Source organism: Doryrhamphus excisus, linkage group LG17 (assembly GCF_037039965.1).
Source record: "Doryrhamphus excisus strain RoL-2023G ecotype Guam linkage group LG17, RoL_Dexc_Guam_v1.1, whole genome shotgun sequence".
NCBI classification, from domain to species: Eukaryota; Metazoa; Chordata; class Actinopteri; order Syngnathiformes; family Syngnathidae; genus Doryrhamphus; species Doryrhamphus excisus.
The window spans coordinates 1,727,997-1,745,176 of NC_136373.1; the positions used below are offsets into that span (position 1 = coordinate 1,727,997).

The 17,180-nt window shown below is 43.1% G+C and overlaps 2 protein-coding genes and 1 non-coding gene across 9 annotated transcripts in view; all 3 read left to right on the forward strand.

Annotated features, from left to right (window-relative positions):
• Positions 1 to 4,397, forward strand: part of camkvl (CaM kinase-like vesicle-associated, like) — a 33,558-nt gene extending 29,161 nt beyond the window's left edge. For all 4 annotated transcript variants that reach the window (XM_058083727.2, XM_078797909.1, XM_058083728.2 and 1 more), the window contains one exon: positions 1,447 to 4,397. In XM_058083727.2, the coding sequence (XP_057939710.2) occupies positions 1,447 to 2,793 (1,347 nt within the window). In that variant the 3' untranslated portion in view covers positions 2,794 to 4,397. The remainder of the gene's footprint in view (positions 1 to 1,446) is intronic.
• Positions 4,398 to 5,007: 610 nt separating this feature from the next.
• On the forward strand, positions 5,008 to 16,343 carry uba1 (ubiquitin-like modifier activating enzyme 1). Of its 4 annotated transcripts, none has more exons than XM_058083852.2 (26): positions 5,008 to 5,207; positions 7,890 to 8,006; positions 8,085 to 8,143; positions 8,222 to 8,390; positions 9,194 to 9,328; positions 9,426 to 9,532; positions 9,618 to 9,708; positions 9,801 to 9,933; positions 10,009 to 10,106; positions 10,219 to 10,365; positions 10,518 to 10,694; positions 10,796 to 10,903; positions 10,996 to 11,076; positions 11,297 to 11,449; positions 11,612 to 11,777; positions 11,861 to 12,057; positions 12,137 to 12,201; positions 13,429 to 13,624; positions 13,715 to 13,789; positions 13,860 to 14,049; positions 14,118 to 14,203; positions 14,292 to 14,384; positions 14,471 to 14,662; positions 14,882 to 14,983; positions 15,055 to 15,155; positions 15,324 to 16,343. In XM_058083852.2, the coding sequence occupies exons 2-26, from the start codon at positions 7,890 to 7,892 to the stop codon at positions 15,457 to 15,459; spliced, it is 3,174 nt and encodes a 1,057-aa protein (XP_057939835.2). In that variant the 5' UTR covers positions 5,008 to 5,207; the 3' UTR covers positions 15,460 to 16,343. The 4 variants fall into 4 exon arrangements, with proteins under 4 accessions (XP_057939835.2, XP_057939836.2, XP_057939832.2 ...); XM_058083853.2 differs by lacking the exon at positions 5,008 to 5,207 and adding an exon at positions 6,431 to 6,664; XM_058083849.2 differs by lacking the exon at positions 5,008 to 5,207 and adding an exon at positions 6,758 to 7,282.
• LOC131137746 (small nucleolar RNA U6-53/MBII-28) lies at positions 14,697 to 14,807 on the forward strand. The gene has a single exon (XR_009131970.2). It is a non-coding gene; the product is annotated as a small nucleolar RNA U6-53/MBII-28 (small nucleolar RNA).
• Positions 16,344 to 17,180: the final 837 nt, after the last annotated feature.

Here is a 17,180-nt window from a genome sequence, read left to right on the forward strand (position 1 = left end):
AAGGATACAGCCATGGATGAAGAACGGTACCAACTTTCTCCCAACCATCCAAGAATAGTTTAGTGACGGTAGAAGTGGTAACTAGTGGCTTGAGGAACAATATAAAAACATCTGCCATCTGACAAAAAGGGGAAAAAAACCAATACTGGTGTTATTCTCAAAACATTTGGCCATGACTGTAAACTTAAGTCACGTAAGATTTCAATAATTCCTGTGTCACAATAGCTTTCCACTTCCATACAGTTTAGAAACATTTAAGCTGCGACATTTTCCTAAATACATTTTATACTGTAGTCATGAAGTAGTCAGTGAGTATTTTGTTTTTATAAGTTCTTGTTTTTTTTATGCACAAGATTAGACACATGCAATCCAGAAAATGATATGTAAGGGGGAAAAAGTGGGCTAATAAATTGACAATAAAAGCACAAATACTGCGGATTTCAGAAAACAACAGATGGAATGATACAGCACTCTACACTACAAGAAGCAATGAAGTCTGTAAAATTAAAAAAATAAATAAAAAAATCCAAAAAATATTTAAAAAAACTATAATCATGAAAATGGTAATATTAATGATGATTATAATAATGTTGATAATAATAATGATAATTATAATGATAATAATATTGCAATGATAATAGGGTAAAACAAGACTGGCATGAACATGATTATATCTTGCAAAAAGGGGTAGGCATTTATAAGCTTTTGCTTCAGCCTACTCCTTTTTGGGCTTGTGATCAGATAGTTGAATATAAATGTAAATAATGGAAAGTTATATTTTTGATTGATGTAAATGCACTAATGTTTCATATATTTGCCCAAATAAAATTGAAAAAAAAAAAATATATATATACTGTATCTATGTATTTTCAAACTCCCAATAGACAAGTATTAAGGTTTGCATTTAAGAGGTTTGACTCACCTCATTTAAATCCAGTTGAGAATTTCTGAGCGGTATTCAACGTGAGACTTACAATGAGCGAAGTATACGGTTGCAGCTTTAGCAAAAGGTGACTGTGAAACTCATCAATCAACTGACAAAAACTCCACAGACGGAGGAGGCCGACTTGTAGCTGTTCAAAAAGATAAGATGTTGGGTGTGGCTTTATTGGTCAATTTTGATGGTTAGGGTAAGGGTTTGATTTGCCGAATAACTGTGCGTGTGGCGTAGATGTATCTGTTTTTTTAAGTCAACAAGCACCCAGTAAGCTATTTGGAAAAATTTGAGATTGTTTCAATCCAAATTTACCTGGAAGTAGATACATGGCACACATTTTTCTGCAAAATTCACCACTAGAATCACACCCCAGCGCTTTTTATGAGCCTTGACAAATAGTCAATTTCATAACTATGACACTACTTGTTATTGTACTAAAGGTAGTTAACTAAAGTAGTTAAATTCACTGTCCTGTCATGTTATCAATTTTCTTTGCCTCTATCTTTCAGAAAGCGATACGTGTCACCACCTTCATGCAGCGACTGAAGAATTCCGAATCAGTTATTGACAGTTCCACTGAGGTAAAGGGTGAAGAAGAAGCAGCAGCAGAAGTAGAAGGAGGGGTGTCCCAGGTGGCGAGCGACGGCGGCGATAGCAGGATCGGCGGGGTCGCTGACGGAGGAGTGACACCCAGCGGTGTCTCTTTAAAGGTGATTGTTGAAAATAGACCAGCAGGTGCGGACCGGGCAGTCGAAAAACAGGAGGTGAATGTGATTCTTGAACCCTCGGCTGAAGCATCTCCGTCAAGCGAAAAGCTCGGCGCGGCTAATGAAAACAGGGAAACCGATTTAGATCCAAACAAAGAATCCAAAATAACCTTGGCGACTTCGGAACATACCAAGCTACCAGATAGTATTTCTGATCCACATCTTGACAGGAAACAGACAATCCCCTACCAAGAACCCAACAGCAAGCTTAAGATGGCTGCAACACTTCATAGCCATCCACCCACAGCATCTTCTGGTGCCGCCCACAAGGCTGAAAGTGACGGAAGCTGGTGTCAGACACAAGTACCTGAGTCGGTAGCAGAGAGCTCGGTGGGAGCGGCAGTCGCACCAGCAATTGCACCAGGACAAGCGGTAGACGCGAGTATAGGAGTTAGCTTAAGGCCCGAAGCTAGTCCCGCATCGAGGAAGGACGGGGATACCCGAAAAACAGACAGATATAGCGCTGAGTTTAATATCGCAAGGGCGGGTCCTCCAAAAGGTCAGGGTTGCTACGCAATTGGCAGCTCTGCCAGTTTGGGTCGTCACGCCACACCTTTCCACACAGACATTGGGACCATAGGCATGGGGATGGCAGGGCCCTACGGGAGCCCGTATAGCACTCTGTACGCAAGCGGAAGAGGCGGGGGCGTGTACGGAACTGGTCTACATCACGGAGAAGTAGGAAGCGCCGCGACGAGCGACTGGCAAATGGACAGCGTGATCGAGCAGATCGAGAAACAAATGGCGGCAGTGCTGGAGAAAATCGAGGGAGACATGCCCTCGTTGCTGGAGCAAATAAGTGACTGCCCCTCGGAGCCGCTGCGCATCAGGAGCACGCAGGCTTCGCCCGCCACCTCCCGTGCGCGCACATCACAACACTCAAGCGAAACATCTGGCACCCCTCCACCTCTTCCCAAGTCTCCCAGGCCTGCGCTGCCATCTCTCCCTCGCCTTGCTATCCCGCCTCCTTCGTATCCTCCACCCTCCCCTCCTACTCAAGCCTCGGGAGAGCAGATGGAGAAAGGTGGACAGAGAGGGGCGGAATATTGCAGCCATTCCCCTGGAGCTGGAATGAGCAGAGGCTTATAAAACAGGTGGGAATAGTAAGATACTCTATGTTGAAAACTGAATTTGAGCTGTAGGTCCTGATTGATAGTCAAACCAACACAACACACCCACCTTAACCCCCCCAGATGTACTGTTTGGTATGATGCTATAATTACAATATGATGACCAGCACACAAATACTCTGATAAAGAGGAATATATTACTGTATATTTAGAGCATGATCTCACTCCACTTCTCAACACTGGAATCAAAGCACTTTGTGTCGTCAAAAAAGCACAGCATGGAGAAAAAAATAACATTTAACTCTCCTACAAATTGTAAATACAGTACCAGATTTTTTTATTTTTTGCATGTTGGTCACACTTTTTCAGATCATCAAACAAATGTAAATATTAGTCAATGACAACACAACCAAACGCAAAATTCACTTTTTCTATGACACTTTATTACCTAGGGAGAAAAAAAAATTCAAACGTTTGAACCACAGTGTGATGCCAAAAACATGGAACAGTAGTGGGCCAGCCATCCAAAATTACCCCAAGAGCATAGTGACCACAGAGGTCACAGAATACCCCACAAGGTCATGACTCCACCATAAGACACTGGGCAAAAATGGCCTGCATGGCAAAGTTCCAAGACAGCACTTCTGAACAATTAAGACACTTAAGAACATTAAGGCTTGTTTCAATTTTGCCACAAAACATCTGGACCCGAGACCTTTGGGACAATACTAAAAGTATATACTAAAAGTTGAACTTTCTGGATGGTGCCCCTTTACATCTGGCATAAAAGTAACGCCGCATTTCAGAAGAACATCATACCAACAGTAAAATATGGTGGAGGTAGTGTGATTGTGCATCAGTCATTAACTTTTTTTTTTCTCTGCATGTTTTGGGTGGTTTGATTGGTGGTAAGGTCAGTTGGAAAACCGCTTGTAATACTGAAAAATAGTTATAATGTAAATAATTCAACAATAAGGCCACTTTACTTACCCCCATACACATATAGCTGAATAATAAACAATACATATAGCAACTTATGATCAATCCAAATCAATTTCAGACTTGAAAATAATGTGCAGCACTTGGTGATCAGTTGTGTTGTCACTGACTAATATTTAAATTTCTTTCACGACTGAAATATTAATTGCGACAAACATGGTAAAAATATTATTGATCGGGAAGTGGACAAACACTTTTTCACACCGCTGTACATGTACTGTAAGTAGGTTCCTAATTCTTGTTCTGCTGTATGTTGTAAACTTCCACGTGTTCACACATGTTTTAACATTTTTCTAAAAAAAAAAAAAAAAAAAAAAGCACTTCCATTTGTACTTTTGTCCGTTTTAACTTTGAGATGTGGCAAACCGGGGCTGATCCAACTGTATTCCTTGTTAATGTGAAACATGTCCTCAGCCATGTTTTCCAGTTGTCGTGCTCATATATTTTATTGGGAGAAGAGCTCAACTGATTTATTTTAGCATCACAAGTGTAACAATGCTTTACGTTTTTTTTCACACGTTTGGGTCCATTTTGTTTTTTGTCCCTGATAAAGTCTATCCACCATTTCCCCCAATGTAAACTTTACTGTCTGCAGATCTATGAATAAAGTCAGAAATTATCATATTCAACTGTTTCAGAACAAATTCATTTAAAAAAGAACAGATATAATAGCAGAGTTTTAACATACAATCATGTTCGAAATTTTAAGAAATGTAAAAAATACAATAATTTACGTTTTGTACTATTGGGTCTTATAGGGATAGTTCTTTTTGGCCTTTTTGTGAATACATAAATACGGATAATGATTTTTTTTACCGATATTTGGTCTTAAAAACCTTTTAAAGCTCCACTTAGAACCTCTGGAAGATCCAACAGTGCAAAAGTAAATTATTTCATTTTTCAACTGGTTACAATTCTAATCAGCAGTGTATGTCGACCAACGCAGTGTACGATTCGACAGTGCCTACATATACCGTCGGGCATTGCGAGCACTCTGGATTCGACCATATTTTTGAGGGCACGGGTGGGGAAAATAAATATTGTGCTGAATAAAAAATGCACGAAGTCATACACAAGCACACAACTCAATAGTTTGAGGGTAGTTTATACGGTATTTGACATGATGTAAGTTCAGTCGTGAATTAAGACATACGAGCCTTCCGTTAAAAGCGCCGAGAAGAATACATGGTCGCGCCTGTAACGTGCACATGTTGCTGCTTTGCTTTCTCCTGAAATAGTGAGGGGGGTTCAGCAACCACCCGGCAAGCAGCTGTCCAGCGGAAAAAAAACTCACGCAGAGCCCGCCACTGTGACACACTTTCCCGGTTGCCATCAACAGCGGCGTTAAGATTTGTCACGCGTTTTGCTAAGACTTTTATTTGCTTCCAGTCACATTTTTAAGACTACAAATCAGGCAAAGTAATATCGGATGTGGTAAGTTGTGCACACTCCTCAAGCCAATGCTAACTCAAGCTAAGCTGCTAATGTTAGCAAGCTAACATAGCGGTACAAGATGGGAAAAAGTCATTGGGAGGCTATATAGCTCCGTGGCTAGCTGCACACAAGCTAACAACTACGCAGTCGCTTCCGTCTGCGTTACTGCTATAACGCTATATACTATTTCACTTCTTTGCGACGGCGTAATTGTTATCAACTCTCCGTGACGAAAACGCTTGTTGAAATGTGTTTGGATATTTATGCGTAGGAGAAGAGAGTGTTGCTAGTTATTTATTCATTTGTGATATATCACAATAGTAGCCGAAGAACAGTGTGTGCCAAAACTTAACCACATGCTTTGTTATTGCAATCTTTCTACATTTGCTAGAACCTACTAGAACTATTCCATCGAAACGGATTGCAAGATAATCGTCACAATAGCACTGTAATCGACGTTACCAGTCACAGGATATCGAGCATTTTAAGTCTTTGCGTTATGCTGCCTGCATATGACATGTAGTCGTGGTATTATGCACTGGATGGTTATTGTGTTGCAGTGAAAAGATTATCAACAGGACTAATATCGACATGTGTACCCGAGAATATGCGGCCCACACGTTCGGGAGCCTTTTGTCATTTACCAGGCACCCCCTCCCCCAATAGTCTTGTTCTGCAAGGAAAGCTCACCCTTAACCTCGTATTTGATTGAGGGCTCATGTTCAGCATCCTGATTGCATTCATACCAGTGAGTCATTTTAGTATTGCTGGCCAATTATACTTGCCAATGATGCTTTGCTTTTAATGGACTCCGTTATTGTTGTTTGTTAAAAATGTATCGACTGGTATAGCGTTGAAAACAAGACCGTGGCAAGTAAGGCTTAAATGTCAAATGTGTATTTTATAATTTCACAGGGTTAGCATTTCAAACACGTATACAATGAGGCGATTTGATTCCGAAAAGTATCTTTATGGAGAACTGTGCTGCATATGCTTACTTTGTTCAATGATTTCCAATTTGACTGTGTTAAAATACCTGAATTGAATGGTGATGCTATTCATTGTACAGCAATACTTTTCATGCGTCCATGCTAGCGGGGGGGGGCGGGATAACTGCGCGTTGGTTGTCCTTCCCAGCCAATAGCAATGCAGCTTCTGTGAACAGCGTGCTCAAAGCCAACCATTCCTGTGTAATGTTTAGGCCAGTGCGTCACGCCTCCTCCGCCCCCTTTCTCTAGCTGCCATTTTGGTTTTGTTCCCGTCTGCAGTCTTAAAGCCAGCCGTAGCTATTACATAGGAAAGCCTCGCATCGCAACCGCACAGTGACTCGACAATATAACGCAAGGCCATCCGACTTCGCCACGCCGTTCATCCCTTGCTTATTCCCAATCGCTGGCATCTGAATATAACGGGAGAGGAGCGGGTTCGCATTGGAAAGGGGCCGGGAAGGATTATTGGTAAGAAAGGAGAAATCAATGGAGGCACGAGTGGAGCGACGAGAGCCGCGTTAGCGCAAACGATCGGTTTTGTGATCGTCCATCTTTGACGGCTATTTTGTCGCTTACCTTAACGTATTAGCCTCGCGGCTCGCCGAAATGCCATTTTGTAAGCTGTCCGATAGATCCGCAGTTAGCATCGTTAGCTAGCCGATCACATGCTAGCTAACTACGCTAGCTTGTAAAGTTGTGTTCCGCACCGGAGGAGATTGAGGCCTAGGCCGACCCTCCCCGAATCTCCTGGAGGATTCTCGCCTATTAACTTATTAATGTTACCCTTCCGTCCGCTTCCAAAACGACTTAACTTACGAGAGAGGCGCAGCTTGTTCTTAGCCGGTCGGCTCATGTTGTTTTTTCCACGAGTCCTGACGCGTTTTTTTAGGGCGTTTAAAGCTTTAAAGCCTTTGAGACGCAAACGAGCCAGCGTCAGGCATCTTACAGTCGTGGAGCGCCCGGGTTACTTTCATTTTCAGCCAGCCATCCATTGTTATGATCACACAAACTTTGTATTTTATATTCTCTGCCCACTGGCTGCTGTTATTCCGAATCGTTAGAGGGATACAGGAAGTGTTTCGCACGGTAAACTTTGACTCGGCGCTCCCTTGGATGCAGAACTGGTTCGATGACTGCGGCCTGTTTTTCCCTCATGGGCTTATCTTGGCTGGATTACTGCCGAAATCCTCACATACTTGGACGTATTTTAACAGCACATTTGCGAATTGCGAATGTGCTCGTAGTTTCGGTTTGTGTGTAGTTTGTCCTCATATCCACATTTGTGAAGTGTCAACCACGGGCAAAATTTTCAGTGATTCAGCGCTTTTTTTGCGGTTGAAACGATGTCGCAGTTCTTCCAAATCCAGCTCGTATACACAATAGAGCTATATAAACAAACAAGACCTGCCCCTGGTATGAAAGCGGGCAGATAATGCTGCTATTCATGGCTCTTCCTAGGTTCCCTGTGTGTTTAGCAGATTTGTTTTTGGCTGTCAGCCTGCCCAGCTGCTCTCTGGACTAGAAATCCCTTCTCACCAGAATGAATGGTATCGTGTAGCATTTAGCAGAACGCTCATTATGAAGCCACTACATCGATTTACTTGTAGTTCCAGTTTGCCATTTAGAAATTAGTTATTAGGGGTAGCAATTAGGTTGTTGTTTCGTGAAAAATTACATTTCTGATGACCTGCAGATGTCCAGCTCGCCGCTGTCCAAGAAACGTCGCTTGTCAGGAACAGAGACGAAGACGGGATCCCATTGCTCCTCCTCAAACTCTGTCAGAACTGATCTGTCTCACACACCTGCCAACGTAAGCACATTACCATCCTATACATAGAATGTTACGATTTGCCAATTTTTGACTAACTTTATGCTGTAATATGTCCAGGGCATGGCTAAGAATGGCAATGATGCTGAGATTGATGAAGGCCTGTACTCCAGACAATTGTAAGTCGTCTTCGGCGAGACCGTAATCTGCTGCACGTGGCTACAGTTGTTCTCATTATACTACATTGCTATTTTTAGGTATGTGTTGGGCCATGCTGCGATGAAGCGCATGCAGAACTCCAATGTCCTCATCTCCGGTATGAGAGGTCTCGGAGTGGAGATTGCTAAAAATGTCATCCTCGGTGGAGTTCGTAGTGTCACTGTACACGACCAAGGCATTGCAGAATGGCGAGATCTGTCTTCTCAGGTGAATGAAAGCACGCATGGCTGGGGTTTTATTTTTTCCCTCTTTTAATTTGGGCTTGATTTTATGTTTGAACAGCGATTCTCTCTATTGACTGTTAGTTTTTTTTGCTTTGATTCCCATGTTGTATACCAATCAGAATCTTATTCTGCCTTAAAATTGTCTTAAAACAGACTAGCTCATATTAATATCAAATATAATAAAACCCTGCACATTACCGTGTGACACGTGCTTCTCAAACAATGGGGGTGATGCAGAGAGGACTTTAAATATTAGCGCAGACCTGCCAACATTTGTCGTACTGTGCATGAATTTGATTATGCTTGTATGCTTCGCTGCTATCAATTTTGTTGGATGTTGCTGGTTTCAGTTTCAAGTTCAATCTGTACACTAAAGATAATGGATTTTTTTTTTCACTTTGTCAATATTTCAAATTGGGGTGTATGGAAAAAAAAAACTTATTTTGGCTCCTAATTTGTATTCCTCAGTGACCATAATAGACTCAGCCTAGTCATGTCTCATTGAGATGCCAACTAGTGGAATAGCTTCAATGGTAGCTTTCAGCATAAGACTAGTGCTCCCTGTTGAGCTGGTAAATTCAAAATAATCCTCTGGTTAAAAGAGGAAAAAAAGGGGGAAAAAGTCAACAAAAACCCCACTCTGAACAAACTAGCATCTTGCTGAGTCTTCATAATTGTTGGGTCAATCCTTCAGTATGTCCTGTTGATACAAGCTGCTAGTCTTCACGTCTGTTGCTATGTTTTTGCCTTATGTGAATGTTTCTTTTTTTGGTTTTACATTGATAGTTTTATATTCGAGAGGAGGATCTGGGGAAGAACCGAGCGGAAGTCAGTCAGCCCCGTCTGGCTGAACTTAACAACTATGTCCCTGTGGCAGCATATACCGGCACTCTGGCAGATGACTTCTTGATCAAGTTCCAGGTATAGCCATGCTATAAGCTGAGGGCAACACTCGATTAATATGGAATCTACATAACTGCAATATATGGGCGTAACTATTTCCATGTTTGTAACTCAGGTTGTAGTGCTGACCAACTCCACTCTAGACGAGCAGCAGCAAGTGGGCGAGTTCTGCCACAGCAAAGGCATCAAGTTAATCATTGCAGACACCCGTGGCCTGTTTGGGTAAGATGCTGATCATCATACATATACCGTTCTTCGACTTTCCTAGTGACCGATGCTGTATGACACAGAGTGTCTTGATTTGTAGCCAGCTGTTTTGTGACTTTGGTGAAGAGATGATCGTGCATGACACAAATGGAGAACAACCACTGAGTGCCATGATTTCCATGATCACAAAGGTCAGTCCTCTCAACTTGGCTTTTCTTCACCAAAACACTGTCCCTTTTTAAAATAACATATATTCACTCCCTAAAATATACATTTTTCCCAGGACAATCAAGGTGTTGTGACTTGTCTGGATGAGGCCCGTCACGGTTTTGAGAGTGGAGACTTTGTAACCTTCTCAGAGGTTCAGGGCATGACTGAACTCAATGGCTGCCAGCCGGTTGAAATCAAAGTTCTCGGTAAGACCTCTAATCAGTCAAATTCATTTTGGAGTAGATGTTAATTAAAAATTCTACGTGTCGACTTGTTTCTAGGTCCCTACACCTTCAGCATTTGTGACACAACCGGATTCACAGACTATGTAAGAGGAGGAATTGTTTCTCAGGTCAAGATGCCCAAGAAATTCACCTTTGTAAGTTGATGGTGGTGTAGTAGATGTTTATCCAGGTTCTGTCAAGCAATTATCTTCAGAAGTGAACATATTTGCTTCTAAACATGCTATGGTATTGATCTTTGGGCTACAGAAATCTTTGTCGTCCTCCATGGCTGAGCCAGAATTCATAATGACAGACTTTGGCAAGTTTGAACGTCCAGGACAATTGCATGTGGGCTTCCAGGCCATCCATGCCTTCCAGAAGAAAAACAACCGCCTCCCGACACCATGGAACCAGGTGAACCACACAGCAAGAAAACCATGCCTCTACCCAACCAATCATTTATCACCAGTTTCTTATTTGTAATTACCATTACCATCATTATGTTGACCAATTTCAACTCTGCTTTGTTCTGCACAGTTCAAACTTTTGCCATTCTTGCATTTCAGGCTGATGGTGAAGACCTGTTGACACTGGCCAAGGAGCTGAACTCTGCTCAGACCGGATCAGCTAAAGTAGAACAGCTCGATGATGCACTCGTCAAAAAGATGGCCTTTGTCGCTGCTGGTGACTTGGCCCCAGTCAACGCCTTCATCGGGGGTCTGGCAGCACAGGAGGTCATGAAGGTCAGTTAAAGGCTATTGGCAACTGACGCCGTACGTCAGATACATTTGTTCAAGTTATTGCCATTTTTTCAACGAGGCCTGAGAGCTGTTTGTTCTCGTAGGCATGCACCGGGAAGTTTATGCCCATAATGCAGTGGTTGTACTTTGACGCCTTGGAGTGCCTGCCAGAGGAGGAGGGGGTTGTACTCGCAGAAGAAGACTGCGCACCTGTACGTGTTTTTAATTCCCACGCACTTGTCGATACCAACAGTAGCATAAAACTCAATTTTTCTCCCCCCCCCCCCCCCACACACACACACAGAGGAACAGTCGATACGATGGACAGATTGCGGTATTTGGCACCAAGCTGCAGGATCTGCTTGCCAAGCAACGCTACTTCCTGGTGAGTCTGTCATCATGATGCCATCCATTGGAGTCAGTGGCGTTCTGTCGCTAAATGGATAGCTTTGGTGATTGCCAAATGCAGCTCTGAAAGTCCTAATGAAGTTGGTGGACTTGGCATTTGTAATTTATAGCATTAGATCCCAAAAGTTAATGAATTTATTTGTAATTTACAGTGTGATTTTAATCTGCAATGCACGACACGTGCACTCTTACTCCAGGTTGGAGCTGGTGCCATTGGCTGTGAGCTCTTGAAAAACTTTGCCATGATTGGACTGGCCAGCGGGGAGGGCGAGATCATTGTGACAGACATGGACACCATAGAGAAGTCAAACCTCAACAGACAGTTCCTTTTCAGACAATCGGATGTCACGGTTAGTATCAGTTGTCTTTTCTTGCATTCTGACTTGACATGTGTACTGTAAATAGGGGAGACCCTACTGTTAATCGGGGTCATTTGAATTCCTGTTAAACATTTATGCTAGTATTCTAGCAAGTGATACTATTACATGGCTCTTGTTTCTGTGTATGAACAGAAAATGAAAAGTGACACAGCCGCAGCAGCAGTGAAGCAGATGAACCCCTCCATCAAGATCACTGGTCACCAGAATAGGGTGGGCCCTGACACGGAGAGAATCTATGATGATGACTTCTTTGAAAGCCTCGATGGAGTAACCAATGCACTGGACAATGTCGATGCACGTAAGTAGCCGCATATTTATATTTTATTTATATATTATATATATTTATATATGTGTATACTATAATCTTGTGTGTTTGTGCAGGTTTGTACATGGATCGGAGGTGCGTGTACTACCGTAAACCCTTGCTGGAGTCTGGTACTCTGGGTACCAAAGGCAACGTCCAGGTGGTGATCCCCTTCCTCACAGAGTCGTACAGCTCGAGCCAGGATCCGCCGGAGAAGTCCATCCCCATCTGTACCCTGAAGAATTTTCCAAATGCTATTGAACACACACTGCAAGTGAGTACACACGTGCATTCCTCCACCAGGCATTTGAATCCAGCAAGTTATTGATCTGTTTACATGTTGCTCTCTTTAGTGGGCTCGTGATGAGTTTGAGGGCCTTTTCAAACAGCCACCAGAGAATGCCATTCAGTACCTCACGTAAGATGGCTTCCTTTTATCTCCCGACCGACTGCACGTAGTGTTATACACACAAATTTGCATAGGAATTATCCTTCCAAAAAAATGCCGGTCATGTGCGGGGTTGGGCATTGATCATCGTAGGGAAGCGCTTCTGACATTCCGATTCTCACAAAATTGTTCATGTTTTTAACTTTCGGTGCCTGCGTTCGGTGATTAGCCAACGGCTAAGAAGATGCGTCAGGAAGCGTTTATGTTCATTCATTTCAACCATGGACAGTGTCCGACGGCGCTTTAGTTTGTTAAAAAAAGAGGCCGCACCACTCACAGGATTAAACACCTCCGGATTCACGGTTTACAGAGTGCCCCGTTTAGGATGCGCTACACCGGACCTTTCACCGTGTTTTTGACGGGCTACGCCGGACTTCTTGCAACCAATCAGGTAAGCAAAACAAAAAATGGCGTCTATCTTATGCCAACATTGAAGTTAGTTTTCCACATTGGATATTCATCTCAGTCACTGTTAAATTCACGTTGGCAGTTGGACATGTGGCTCCGTAGCAACAATGGTATCCTGAGCCTTATGTCCACTCACATACTTGGAAGTACTATTTCATTAAAATTCGTTTAAAAAAAAAAAAAAAGCGATATATTCTAAATGAAACAATCAACTTTCTCTGCACGGGTTAGTAGGAAGTCGGACCATGGTTAAGTTACACTTTTGATTCAGCATCAGACACTCTCAAGGACATGTGCCATTTTTCAGAAGCTTTTTTAAAAATCTGAATAATTTCTGTATGTGTACTCCCATATAAAGGTCTTATAAATATTTGTTCATGTTCAATGGTTTGATACTTAGTCATTTCTGGTGTATAAACCGCACCCACTAAATTTGTTACATTTTCACAAATAGCACATAATACTGGTAATTACAGAGAAGCATAATTTTTCTGGTGGGATACTTTTATTTATATTCCATGCATCAGTCACTGTTTAACTACCGTAGCCGTGTGTTAGGAATCGGAATCGCTCAAATTCAAACAATGCCCAACCCTAATCATGTGTAATTTTGATTGATTTAGCTCGAACTGTTGTGACGCAAGCTGCGTCCAGAAGCAATATCTGCATGTTCGCTATATCAAATACAATTAATACTATAATACAGTACAGTTCACCATCGCCCGAGGCTCCGTTTAACACTCGTCCACTGTCTAAAATGAACTTCTGTACCAACGTCTTGTCTTGCAGAGATCCCAAGTTCATGGAGCGCACCCTCAAACTGACTGGCGGTCAGTCTGCTGAGTTGCTTGAGGCGGTTTACAAGACTCTGGTCACAGACTGCCCCCACAGTTGGGTCGACTGCGTAACCTGGGCACGCAACCATTGGCAGTGCCAGTATAGCAACAACATCCGCCAGCTATTGCACAACTTTCCCCCCGACCAGGTATGCATTGAATGGGTCTGTATAATGGAATTGTGTAATCTCTTTTGTTGCGTGGATGAGTACCATTTCCGTCTTTTCCCTGGCTTTCAGTTAACTAGCTCTGGAGCCCCCTTCTGGTCTGGTCCAAAGAGGTGTCCCCACCCCATAGAATTCAGTACAAGCAACGTAAGTCATGCATTCCTAAGGTGACTTATGTCTTAACTAGTCCCGAATAACAAGTTGCTTTGTCCCGTAGGACCTGCACATAGACTACATAATGGCCGCCGCCAACCTGTTTGCTCAGACTTACGGCATACAAGGCAGCACCGATCGTGCAGCGGTAGTCAAAATCTTGCAAGAGATCAAAGTGCCTCCTTTTACTCCGCGTTCTGGTGTGAGAATCCACGTCTCTGATCAGGAGCTGCAGAATAGCAATTCTTCTGTTGGTATGTAGTCCAGCTGGGAATATTATATTTATATGAATTTCAAAGCAATAAAATTCCCGTTTTAACAGATGACTCCAGATTGGAGGAGCTGAAGGTCCTGCTGCCTACCCCCGAGTCTGCCCAGTTCAAACTCTGCGCTATTGACTTTGAAAAGGTACCGCATTTGTTCTTGTATCTTGAGTCGGTTCTGGATTTGCTGTCAGTCCTTAACCGAGGCGGTTTTTCCTCCTTTCGATAAACAGGATGACGACACCAACTTCCATATGGACTTCATAGTAGCGGCGTCTAACTTGAGAGCAGAGAACTATGACATCCCCCCGACCGACAGACACAATGTAGGTTCTTGGATTTGTCAGACTTATATTTGTTGGTTGGTTATTGTGTCCCTATTTTAATTGTCCCCCCCTGCCTCGTTATCCAGAGCAAGCTTATAGCCGGCAAGATCATCCCGGCCATTGCCACTACCACGGCCGCGGTCGTGGGTCTGGTGTGCCTTGAGCTCATCAAGATCGTCCAAGGACATAAAAAGCTGGAGTCCTTCAAGAACGGCTTCATGAATCTGTCCCTGCCGTTTTTCGCCTTCTCCGAGCCCATTGCTGCTCCAAAACATAAGGTGAGAACCCTGCCGTTGAGGTGCACAGTGGTACCTCCCATGATGATTCCGCCATGCTAATACTGATGTGCCAGGCAGCTTGTCTGGGCGCAAGTGAGTTCAACTCGACTTCTCACGCTGATCGCTTCAGTGTGCGCTGAGGAGACCATTTCACCATTTCACCGTTGACCATGTGACCAAACAGTTGTGTGATTACCCACCCTGATGTTGTTTTGGCAGTACTATGAAATCGAATGGACGTTATGGGATCGCTTCGAGATCACGGGCCTCCAACCCAACGGCGAGGAGATGACGCTGCAGCAGTTTCTCACCTACTTTAGAGTACGTACCCGTCTTTTGTGTGTTGGCTTCCCTTGGTTTACCGCACTAAACCTTGTTTTTCTCTTTTTAAGAACGAGCACAGGTTGGATATCACCATGCTCTCTCAGGGAGTCTCCATGCTCTACTCCTTTTTCATGCCTGCTCCTAAACTCAGAGAGAGACTCGAACTACCGTGAGTACGATATTTCCGTGTGGACGCGTCAAGGCTGAATATGCGTAAATCATACTGGAATTCTGCCGGAACAGTACCCTCGGAAATAATGTATTTTTGTAAATATTTTGGAAAATGTTGCCAGGTATGGCATATAAACCTTGCAACTATATACAACATGTGCTGCAGGATGACGGAGATCGTCACCAAGGTGTCGAAAAAGAAGCTGGGCAAGCACGTCAAAGCTCTGGTGTTTGAGTTGTGCTGCAACGATCTCTCGGACGAGGATGTAGAAGTGCCGTACGTCAGATACACCATCCGCTGATCTCCACGTTCTGCCTGCAGCGAGGGACTGGAGGTGCCCAAGGAAATATGGGGGGTGCTTGTAAATGAGGGGGGTTGAGGTTATTTCTGGTCCACGGGAGTCGGGGGTTCAAGTCTTCTTTACCGACTTTTTTTTTTTTTTTTTTTTTTTAAGGCCTGTGGTTTGTGTTAACTGGTGCCTCTGTGTACATAGCCCCATTGAGCTGACTTGCTGGTCGCCGTGCGTGACGGATACGGGGCTGTTGGAAGAGGCGGGAAAACCCTACCTTCTGATATTTTTGAAGAACCGCAGTATTCCGTTTCCATTTTAAGCCCGAGTGGTTTGTTACTCTGCACCCCTTCCAGCGTTCATTTTAGGTATCCTCGCACGCACTTCTCCGCTCCGAGCCTCGCCCGACACCTCACGTTCGAGTTCCGAGATCTTTTTCACATGTCGCGTAGAAAATATGTTCCAAAATAATAGCGACATGTATGTACAAAATTTTATCCCTTGACCGTTCCACTGCCCTCCATTTTACAAACGCCACCAGTTTTAAATTGTCGGGGCCACCAGATGACCAATTGAACCTCAGCTGCCTTCCCAGCACAAAAACGTTAACCCCTGTCAAGTTCAATTGATTACTGGGGGCTTTCAGGCACCTCCTCGGTTAGCACACTGTCTTCATGGGGCGTGGGGGGGGGGCTCTTGCACATGACATCTTTTTTTTTTTTGCTCTTTCATGTCTTGTTCTTTTTATTTTATTTTTGTGGCCTGATTCAATGTTTGGTTCACAAAATGTCTCTCCACCCTGTAAACTAATGACACCACAGTGTAAGCAAGGTAACGTGTATCTTGGTATGGGAGCACTTAGCTTGATAGTGAATAAATGTCAACTCATGAATGAACCTGTACTTGTTTTGGGGGTGTTTTTTTAGTAGGGGCTCTCTGATCAATCGGCCACCGATTGGTATCGGCTGATATAAATGGAAAAATCATTCTTGATATCGGCCAATACTTTATTTTTTTTTACAGTGTTCTCTCCTTAATTACGGGGATATGCTCCCAAAATAGGCCCCAATAAGTGGAATCTGCAAACTAACATGTTTTATTTTATTTATTTTTTACAATAAATACATTTTTAAGGCTTTAAAACCTCTCATCGAACACACTTTTTATTATATATATTTTTTTGTAATACTTGCTTTAAAAGGCCAGTCGGGTCCACTCCACTGCAGCATTCAGAACAAATGCACTTTTAGTGCAGGAGGAACTTTAGTTGTGTGCGGATGCAAACTTCCGACTACGTGATGGTGCATGTCAGTCTCTGCCAGTTATCCTGTCCAATGAGCGCGGTTCTGCTGCAGCTGGAGGGCCCCAGCAGAGGCGGGCAAACTTGCTTTTCATTCAGGTTTTCATTTAATAATGTGAGACTAGAAATAAATGCATTGTGAAAGGCTATAAAAATGAGCAGGTCTCACAAGAAAAAAACCTTGTAGACTCCTAATATATCCAAGAGTACATTTACACTTCATTTGTGTGATCAGTATTGATTTCGGACTATTTGACTCGGGGATTATCAATATTGGCAGCATAAAACCGTGATCGGAACATCCATAATGGAAAGCGATGTCAACTTTTCAGCTATATGGTAGATTTCATGTACTGTCTCAAAATACCTCCACATACTTTGAACTTAATTTATGATAAATGTCTTTTTTTTTTAATAAATCTACTTTTTTTTT

What these genes read in the sequence shown, in the direction of transcription:
- uba1 (XM_058083849.2), top strand. Translation starts at nt 7,193, where the DNA reads ATGATCACACAAACTTTGTATTTTATATTCTCTGCCCACTGGCTGCTG. An exon ending in GGTTGAAATCAAAGTTCTCG is followed by an intron (nt 9,934 to 10,008) that starts GTAAGACCTCTA and finishes ACTTGTTTCTAG; the next exon opens with GTCCCTACACCTTCAGCATT. An exon ending in GAATAGCAATTCTTCTGTTG is followed by an intron (nt 14,050 to 14,117) that starts GTATGTAGTCCA and finishes CCGTTTTAACAG; the next exon opens with ATGACTCCAGATTGGAGGAG.